The following is a 10,475-nucleotide window of genomic DNA, read 5'->3' on the forward strand; positions in this document are numbered from 1 at the left end:
TTCAATCCACTAGCTGAGGCTTTTAACCCACAAGCCAGCCCTTACATTCGCGAGAGTGCCATCTGGCATAACAACAACTCAATTAAAACTAAAACCCACAATTAACAAGACTATTACAATCTAATCCTTACTCTAATACAATCTGACCCCCATTATTTAACTACTACTTCATAGTGATCCAAGGATTCACTAATAGGCCAATTGCAATATCATAACACTCCCGCGATGGATGCCGTCGTTCTAGAGAGTCTCGTCCACGATGTCTGAAGCTTATGGAGGCGACGAGTTCGGACATGCTATGGTTGTGGGCTTGTGGAGGACGGCAGATGGAGCGAAGGGAGAAGATCTTTGTTTGGTAACATGGAGTTTACAGGTGTCTTAAAATGATTGGTCCACATAGTTTGATGCGTAAAATGGGTGAATAGTCAGGACCCAAGTATTGTCGTAAAATATATGTACAATATCGACCTAACACCAACAATCCACTTACTTTCTCAAAGGAATTATTCGTTCTTAAATTGCCTCCTCCATTTGTTGGGTACAATATTTCTTACAAACATTACCGGGGATGTATTCAATTGAGATTTTGAGAGATTTTAATTATTTTAATGAATCTAGGAGTATTCAATCATGATTTTAAGTGATTCTCTGAAATTCAAGATGTATTCAATTAGAATTTTAAGATAGTTTATTAAAATCCTTAGAAATCTGGGTGTATTTAATTAGGATTTTAAAGAAGTTTATAACATTCCAGGTGTATTCAATTAGAAATTGATTTTAAAGAATTTGAGAAAGTTGAGGAATTAGAGGGAATTTGAGAGATTTTGTAGTGTATTTTAAGTATCCACAAATCTCACCTCTCCACATGAGATTTCAAGAGAATTGAATCAAAATTTTACATAGAATCTCTACAAATCAATTAAATTCCATAAAAATCCATGAATTTATAAATCCATTAAAATCTCAAATTCTCAATTGAGTACACATTTCTCACTTGCTGTAACACATATGTATATAGGACACATGGGGTATACCAAGAATTCCTCTATCTAATTTGGAAATTGAGTATCTTTATACAACAGGCAAACATGAAGGCAAAGAAGAGCGCGAAGCCAACAAGAACTCCCGCAACTGGTCCCATGAAATGATTATATCCAAAATAGTTTTCTACATACCATTTCACAGTTGGGTCAGGTGTTAACCCAGGTGCTTTAATGGTGTCCTCAACATCACCATATTGTGACACAATCAATCCATACACCGTCCACGCTACCGGGCATATCCAGTAATACCAAATCCACCACTTGGGTATTTTCTGCAAATTCAAAAGTTCAAGCCGTCGTGTTAACCAAGGTTTATAGTGAGTTATGATCACTTGGTCGACAACTAACCATGGTAATCAACTGTCGGATCAAGATTCAGTACTTGATATTCACAATTTAGTTCTCGAGAATGTATTTTAATTGCCTTTTGGAATTAATTTATGTGATCCAAATCCAAATCAGTTGCTGATCCTGGATATCACAGTGAATGGTGACTAAGGGATCATAACATATCATTTATAGCTAAATTTGAAATAGCTTCTTGTAGGAAGAAGAATACCCTTACCGGCCTTGGTATGAAGAAACCCGAGAAGAGGTTGAAGAATGAATAAAACGTTGATGCCAATATGGCTGCTACTTGATGGTTTGGTGAGATGGCGACAGTCATCATTCCGTAATATGTGAAATAAAGGAATGAGATGAAGTTGACAAAGAAGAACCAGAAGAATTTTTCCGCCGTCCATTGAAAGCTCACCATAGCATACACAATCAGCACATAATATACAGTTTGAACAAACACATACGGTATTTCAACAACAACCTGCATGCCATAGGGATGATTTTTAAATCAATGACATCGGATATCTAAATGTGACCGGATGCAAGGATATCTACTTATATACACTATAACCCCTCAATGTACCTGTGCTAGTGCATAAGGTATGGCAGAGTACATCCCAGCAGCTCGTTCTCGATAAAATACTACTCTTTCAGTGGCGACCACCGGCTGCACTGTTGAGCAGTTATTAATTCCAATGGAAAGTACAGCATTATACATGGCTCCAATAATCATGGTCAGGTCAGCTGAGCTTTCTCTGAAAGTTAAAAGACAATTCTAGTTGATTGAGGGTCTAGATAAACTCTTGAATTTGTAAAGTCACGACTCACAAGAAGCAAGTCGATCACAAACCTTTTGGCGCCAACCTTCCAGAAAATAGATCCAACCAGGAGGGCAGAGGCAAAGGTAAAAAAGAACCTAACAAGGATATAATCAGGACTTCTCCAGTAAGTCCACCAGTGCTTCCAAAGGCAACATTTGAACTGCTCCCACATTGATTGAGAATACTGAGATGGAAAATAAAGATCATTTGCTCCTGGTGGTGGTATGCTTAACTCTGTCACTAAAGCTTTGTTTCTCCTGGTCATATGCCCAAAGTCAGCCAAATCCTAAAATCTACACATTTTCTTTTTCTCTAGGGTTTCTTTTTGACTTACTGGTACAAGGAAGATGACTTGTAGTGTTGAGCAAAGTCGATTTCAAGCCGGAGCTCAGTTGCGGTCGAACTCACCTCAAGCATCCATGTTGCTGGATTATACTTTTCTTTAATTTTTGGAACACCAGGAACTGCCTGCAATAGGTCAATGAATGTGTCCTTACGTAGTAATTCATTCTTTGTTTTTGTACAACATTAAGATGAAGCAAAAAATATTTGGGCAGGTAAATACCTCAAAATATTCCACGACCTTGTGAGAATTGCGGCCCAATGGTCCGGAGTATATCAACTGTCCTCCTCTCTTCATGAGCAGCAGCTCATCAAAGGCCTCAAAGATATCTATGCTAGGCTGATGAATTGTGCAGACAACTGTTCTACCAGTGTCCACGGTATTTCTAACCACCCTCATAACAATGGCAGCTGCCCTTGCATCAAGACCTGATGTTGGCTCATCCATGAAAATGATCGAGGGATTAGCAACGAGCTCTACTGCAATTGTCAACCTCTTTCTCTGTTCTGTTGATAACCCTGTAACTCCTGGAAGCCCCACTAAAGCATCTTTGAGACCACCTAGCTCAACCAGTTCCATTACTTCATCTACAAAGGTCTGAAAACATAACAAAACAAAGGGAATGCAGTTTTGGCAATCAAATAATCGTGCTATACATTGTTCAGAAAAGTATTCCAAGTCATAAGTTTTACCATCTTTTCCTCTTTGGTGACTTCTTTAGGGAGCCGAAGGAAAGCTGAATAAATCAATGAATCCTTGACAGTGACTTGGGGTGAGTGGATATCATTTTGTTCACAATAACCAGAAATTCTGGCAAAGGTTTCTTGTTTCTTAGGGTACCCGGAAATTCTAATATCACCTTCAATGTAGCCACCTGTTTTTCTTCCTGCTAAGACATCCATCAAAGTTGTCTTCCCCGCCCCGCTGACTCCCATTAGAGCTGTCAAGACCCCAGGCCTAAAGGCACCAGTTACTTCACAAAGTAGCTGAAGCCTGTCCTCTTTTACTTCTTCTTCCTTCATTTTCTGTCAATCAAATGATAATTACACCAATAATGTATAGAATCACAACTAATCATTTGAGATGAATAAAGAGGGCCATTGGGGAAAGAAATATTACGGGGGGCATGTCCACATAGTAATTAACACTGTCGAAGGACATTGCAAGAGGAGTATAGGGAAGAACCATTCCTCTCTTTAGGGTAACAACATTTCCTGCTTCAAGAGACGAATTAGCATTTCTACCAAGTCTATTCGCATTTGATCGACTGCCCAATCTCCATATTTGCATTTCTCCTAAAAGATTATTAGGCCCAGTGCCATGGATAATAGTGCGTTCACATTGCATAACTAGAATTGTGAGCATTGTTTTGTTTCTTACCTGAATTGTTTCCATCAGAAGAAGAAAATGATCGAAAAATTGAATCTGTCTTTAATTTGGGTCTTCTGAAATTCTGGTCATCCTTCGATTCTTCTTCATCTGCTCTTATTTCAGCCGCTACTTCTTCAGATATCATAGGCTGTGGCTTTCCAAGAGCTAACTTATTGAAATAATTAAGAGCATAAGAAAATGTCACCTCAAAACTACAATTAAAGCAGAAAGTCAATGTTACACCATTACACCATTACATAAAAAAAAGTAATGTGCTCTCTTACGATTCAGGTACATAAGTACGAGTGTGAAAAGGATGTTGAAGAAAACTGCATATCCGACAAGAGCTGCAGATCCAATCCAAACCCAGTTTCTGTCAGGGAAAATACCAAAGTTCTCAAGCACTGCCACACCCAATCTGGTGGCATTATCTGAAGCCTGCAGCATATTAAAGTTCATTTCAGGAGCTACCTTTTATAAAACCAATCCTGCTTATTATAGATGTATGGCAGGGAGCAATTAAGTGTTACCAGTTTGTTCATCCACCTCGGTGCAAACATTTCGTTTACAGTAAGAGCATTGAAGCCATATGCCATAGGTGAAATCCAGTAGCTCCACATCCACCACTTTGGAATTTCACCTGTCACACATAAAACAACTCTTTGACCATTCTACGAGGTACTAAAATTTTCATTTCACCTGTTAGATGCCACAACTCATATTGAATCTGCTACCTATATGTACTTAAAGCTTTTTTTTAAATATGAAATAAACCAAGAATTCTGATTAAACAAAATAGAGATAAGCGTGTGCGCGCGCGCACACACATGTGTGACCACAGTAACAAAAATGTATAATCATAGTGTCTTCTAAGGTTCATAGTATTCAATTTGGTACTGACCTCGAGGAATTAAGAAACCTCCAAGTATAAAAACAATCATCAGACTGATACTCCCGCCTGTGTTGGAAATGATCATGGTCCTGCAGACTCCAGCGATAAGCCTAAACATCCCAGCAGCCATTTGTTGGATCAGAAAAAACAGCAATAGTTGGTTGAAAAATCTGCAAAAAAGTGACAGCTGCGATCAGAATCTCGAAAAGTAACAAGTCAGAGATGAAATTAAGGGAAAAAATGTAGTACCTGCTAGCTTCAGGTGCAAACCCAATTGTGTAATATGTAATGCCAACCCAAATAGTGGATTCTAAAAGGGATATAGGAATCCGGAGTAGGACACATGGGAGAGTGAAAGTCCAAGCAGGGTGGAAAAGAAGGTCTCTGTGCTTGTAAAATACAGGGAGTCTTGCAATGGTCAGTGAGAGCTCAGAGAAACCATTAAACAAGTTAGTGACCAGGGAAAATATAATTGCACTGATAAACAATGCACCATCATTTTCATTTTGGGTGTGCATTTGGGTCCTTAAGAATACGGTAGTTGCTACAACTGCCACTATACTAATTTGAACCATCTTGAAAATGTAAACAAAAGAGTTTCTTTTTATCAGCAGCCATTCCTTGGCAAAACAGGCCTTGAGAAGTTCCAATTTGGGTATTGAATATCTTGTGAAAACAAGGGCTGCTTTATGCCCTCGGGACTTATTGTAAGGGATTGAGAGCTCATTATGGATACTCATTCCCACATGGAAGCGCTTGAACTGGTTTGCGAATTCAGTGACTGATATGTATTGGTATGGCTTGCCTCTGTCGGCCCAATATTGCTCTTGGTCTTTCCTTGAGGTTACCTGAAAATGTTGATCAAAAAAATTTAATCAGTCTAACATTTTCTCAAGTCGAACTCAGCCAAATTTAACTGTCTTAAATGTCAGGCCTTCTCTCCTCGTTACTTCTAATAAGATGTATCACAACCTACGTACCATTTTAAAGTGAGACCTATCAAGAAATTACCTCTTGTAAGAACTCAGCAGTTCCCTTTCGTTCAGGGCATCGAAATCCACAACTATCAAAGAACTCCAATATAAGCTCGCGTGGCCCCTGGTAGACAATATGGCCCTTTGACAAAAGGATGATATCATCAAAGAGATCAAATGTCTCAGGACCAGGTTGGAGTAGGGACATCAAAATTGTGGCCTCGGTAATGTGTACGATTTGCTGCAAGCACTTCACTATTTGATATGTCGTAGAGCTATCTAGACCCATTGATATCTCATCCATGAACAATGTTTTTGTAGGCCCAACAATCATCTCACCTGTATTGACTCATATATATCTAACTTGGGATTTTATTGTATTAAAAAACATTGTTTTCCATCAGCGACACTATTAGTTCATATCTAATCTGTATTATATATTGAACCTATATTTATTAACAAGTTCATCGCAATCAGAATTTTCTTTAGTGGCCATAACACAAGGAAAGGGTGGGAATGGACCTGTGGTTACTCGTTTTTTCTGCCCACCAGATATCCCTCTCTGCATCTCATCTCCAACAATTGTATCCTTGCATATATCGAGCCCCAAAATCTGTACAATATTAAATCGAGAATGGTTGGATACCAAACAAAGAATTAAAACGATTAATTATCTCATTTTGAAGTTTGGTATTTACTTACTCTGAGAGTATAGTCAGTAATGAGACTACTCTCAACTCCTCCCATTGATGTAGCCTGAAATAAACCAGAAATCCAGAAATATAAGCTAAATAAATCATGCTTTTAAGCAGAGTTTAGGGATGTGGCATGAATATATGTTACCTTCATGAAAAGGTCAACATCTACCTCAGGAAATATACCAGCGTCCTTTTCTCTTCTAGCAAGCTCACAAAGAAGTTCTATGACCCAAAGTTTTTTTTTTATTAGAATGTTAATTCATTTCCAAAATTACATGAAAATAAAGGGCTCGTTAGGTATACATGATTGGATTGAAATGGATAACCCATTACAGTAAAGGTATGTTGAAGGGAGAAATTATAAAATTATGACCACCAAGAGGATAGGATGGATTACTCATGACGAAAACATATCCATTCCAATGCCTCTCGAAATAAAAAATACTACCACCTTCAATATGCGTTGAAATTAGAGAAATAAACATTCCATGTCAACCATGTGTACCAAACGAACTCAAAAAGAGAAAACTAATTTTGACAATATAATGGAAGATATGGTTTCGGTTTGGTTCAGCTGTGGTTACCATATCTAGTCCCAACCCCTTGGCACCTAGCGGAAAAATCTAGAGTTTCTTTGACTGTCATTTCTCCTATATGAACATCATTTTGGCTAATATACGCAGATGTCTTCTGTGGCACAAAATCATGTAGCTTGTACCCATTGTAAGTGATATCTCCTTTGACCTATTCCAGATCCATAAAAGCACATTGAGTTGTGATCAAAAGTTCAGCTAATCGATCAAAAACATACGATTAAGATGACCCCTGACCTTCAAGCTTGGCTCCAATTTCCCAGCTAGTGCCAGCAAAAGTGTTGTTTTTCCAGAGGATGGAGGACCTAATAAAAGGGTCATCCTAAAACAAAATTATAAGGATTACAATTACATAAAGTGTTATTCTCATGAATAATTTAATTAATATATCTTAATAGCTGAATAAAAAGATTAATTAAACTTGTCGGAACACAAGTTTTGACACCACCTTTGATTTGGTAATTATAGCAAGTGTTCAACTATGCTTACCTCGACGGTTTAACAATGCCAGAGGCATCTTTGAGAATTGTTTGATTTGTTTTTTTAGCTAATCTAATCCCAATTAAGCCAAGAGCTGATTCTGCAATGTTCCGAGTAACATTTGGGAGAGTGGGAAGAGCTCTGCTGCCAATATGGCTATCGGCTTCAACTGTCAAGTGCTCAAACCTAACTTCCACTGTAGGTAGTTTGATACCCACCCTGAAATTAATTACAACATGAGGACAAAAGTTCATTAGGTACGTGTATCAAATGGATGTTCCATGTCCTATTTGATGTAACATAATTAGTAGGGTGAATGAGAAACTCATTCTAATTCCCTTTAGAATAAAAGAGTTGTCTGAAAGTTCTTTTTTACCTAATGTTTTTGGCTCTTAAGAAACTAGAACAGACTATATTACCCTTAAATACTACAAATAAAAGAACAATAGAGTGATAAAGTGATAGGAACTGGTCGAAAACTCCAAAATCTTGGATACAGGGAATTACTAAAAAAAGCAAGTCGATCCATAAAACTTGAGAAAAATAGAAAAAGGATTTGAACAAACCATTTTTCTCTCCCTGTTCACCCTAGTTACTTCCGACTCTTGTATTGACTAAATAAAAGGACAAAAGGTGTGCAGGGCCATGTCATTTTACTAAATAGAATGAGTAAAAAATTGTTTTTTAATACAATGATATATGTATACTAAAGGGTGGGGAACTTGGGCTAAGCCACACAATGGGCCAACCATAATAATTTGGTTTGATTCTTGTTAAACACCTCTCACTTACAAATAAAGATGAATGCTGATAAACTGTATTACTAAGTGCTGCAAGAATACCAAACTTAAAATATAAAACTTTTTTTTTTTTTGACAAATGATAGTGTTACTGTGTTAAATTTTTAAATGTTAGGAAGGAGGATCGGTAGGGATCAAACCCGCACAAGGGTACATAGGCTACTTTGGTTTCTGTGAGTGCAGTAAAGCGTCATCTACAAAAACATAAAACCAAATTAAGTACGAGGAAATTTTTTGTTTGTGTGCGAATCTACTTAGTGTATTTGATGCATATCTAAGTTTGTTTCCCATTCGTGAATAAGCCAATCACAATGGAAATAAAATGATATTTCCTGGTTTTTTTTTCCTAGCATTACCCAAGCACCAATAACAAAGGACATAATTCTTCTATTTCTCATTCCCTCAAAAAGACATTGAGAAATAATTTCCCATGAAATTTCTTTATGCGTACCAAACACTTGCTTGCTCGACCTGCGCATAACACCGGGACAAGTCTATTGGTCATGAGTCATTACACCGGGACGAGTGTATTGGTCATGAGTCATTACAATTAAGAAAGAGACGAGGGAAGAAAGAAAATAGGAAAGGACAATGAAACAAATAAAGCACCCAACATTTTGTAGTAGACTAGTAGCCATATATATAAATGAAATTAAAAAAAGAAATACTTTGATAGTAACTGATTCAACAAAATGTCGGACTTAGCTGCATTTGAGCAACCATCCATAGCAATGCCATATATAATAACTGCAGTCCTAGTTAGACTTAAACCGACCACATTTATTCTTTGAAATTACATAAAATGACAAATCTAAGCATTTGCGGGGCATTCGATAACAAAGGTAGATTTATATTACGTTGGAAGAATTCTAGGAGGCATGAACCCTCTGCGATATATAGATGACACCCACAGAAAGTTTTTCTTTTATTAATTAGGGTTTTGGAGAGAGGATCCATGCCGGATCCTCTTTGTGAGGATCATGGAAATCTTCTAAATCACATCCGTTTATCGTACATCGTGTAGTCAGTTTTTGTCTGGTATGGTTTATATTCAATTTTAAATAAAAATATTTCCAATGATTTATGACTACACAATGTACGATGAATGAATGTGATTGAAGAATCCCAAGAACCTCACAAAGAGAATCCGACGAGGATCTTTGAGGGCATTTATAGGTAATAGGTGTGGGAAATAGGAATAGGGGTGGGAAGAGCGCAGCATTGTAAATGAAATAATTTGATCTTTACTAAAGACAAAATAAGAACTTACTTATCAATTCTACTTCTAAACTTCTTCAAGAACCTCTCATTGTCTTCCTCGGCAATCTTAAAAGTGCCGTCGATGAATTTCTGACGGTCGATTAGGTCGAGCTTCAGAACATCTACTTCCTTACGCACCACTTTGTTGTTGTTATTTCCTTGAGCATCGGTTTCCACAAAGGATTTGATGATGCTTGTTCTTAGCCGATTATATGTGGGCAGTCTCTCAATGGCAGCCCATGTCAGAGCTTCTTCTTCTTCTTCCATTCGACTGTTTCGACGAGAGTGTGTGGCACTTAAAATCACATCCTCCACGCTTCTGCTGAAGCTACGGTGCCTTTCATGCGAGTCCTTTACTCTCTCCGTTCCATCCATTATTTTTTTCAGTTCCTCACCACACCTGAAATCTTAGGAAAAATGGAACAAACCGAGATGATAAATTAAAAAACAACCATGCCTCACTGGATTATACATACACCAAATTCTAGTTGTGGATTTTTTTCCCCCGAAAAAGCTAGGTAAAGATAGGAGATCATAGGAATATGTTTTACATTCGTTTTTTAATTTTCTTGTCAACCAAACAAGGGATTATGGAGAACTCAAACTCAAAGGAATGCACAGTTATACTTGTGTTTCATCAGTGACGAGGGTGATGATGAATTTGTAAGTGGTTACCTGTCTTTTTCTTTGCAGTTTCACCACTTCAACTCTTGGAAATTAGAATCCCTCTGTTTTCTTGCAAGAAACGGAGATTCTGGAAACGGTGATCCAGACTACAGTGGACTGGTGCTGGCATTATTCATGTGTTGTATTGCATGGTCGCAATGTGTCAAAACACATATTACACCTGTCACCATCATT

General features: G+C 37.6%; 1 protein-coding gene across 1 annotated transcript; it reads right to left on the reverse strand.

Moving 5' to 3' along the window:
• Positions 1–924: 924 nt before the first annotated feature.
• Positions 925–10,017, reverse strand: LOC103443775 (ABC transporter G family member 29-like). The gene is made up of 21 exons (XM_070804984.1): positions 9,625–10,017; positions 7,564–7,773; positions 7,312–7,396; positions 7,066–7,225; positions 6,627–6,703; positions 6,486–6,539; positions 6,306–6,396; positions 5,821–6,122; positions 5,059–5,657; positions 4,819–4,979; positions 4,448–4,557; positions 4,202–4,355; positions 3,927–4,082; positions 3,666–3,841; positions 3,239–3,571; positions 2,769–3,143; positions 2,538–2,671; positions 2,233–2,460; positions 1,966–2,137; positions 1,609–1,863; positions 925–1,315 (listed from the first exon to the last, which is right to left on the reverse strand). The coding sequence occupies exons 1-21, from the start codon at positions 9,987–9,989 to the stop codon at positions 1,046–1,048; spliced, it is 4,467 nt and encodes a 1,488-aa protein (XP_070661085.1). The 5' UTR covers positions 9,990–10,017; the 3' UTR covers positions 925–1,045.
• Positions 10,018–10,475: the final 458 nt, after the last annotated feature.

The sequence above is a fragment of the Malus domestica genome, chromosome 09, assembly GCF_042453785.1.
Source record: "Malus domestica chromosome 09, GDT2T_hap1".
Classification (NCBI taxonomy): domain Eukaryota; kingdom Viridiplantae; phylum Streptophyta; class Magnoliopsida; order Rosales; family Rosaceae; genus Malus; species Malus domestica.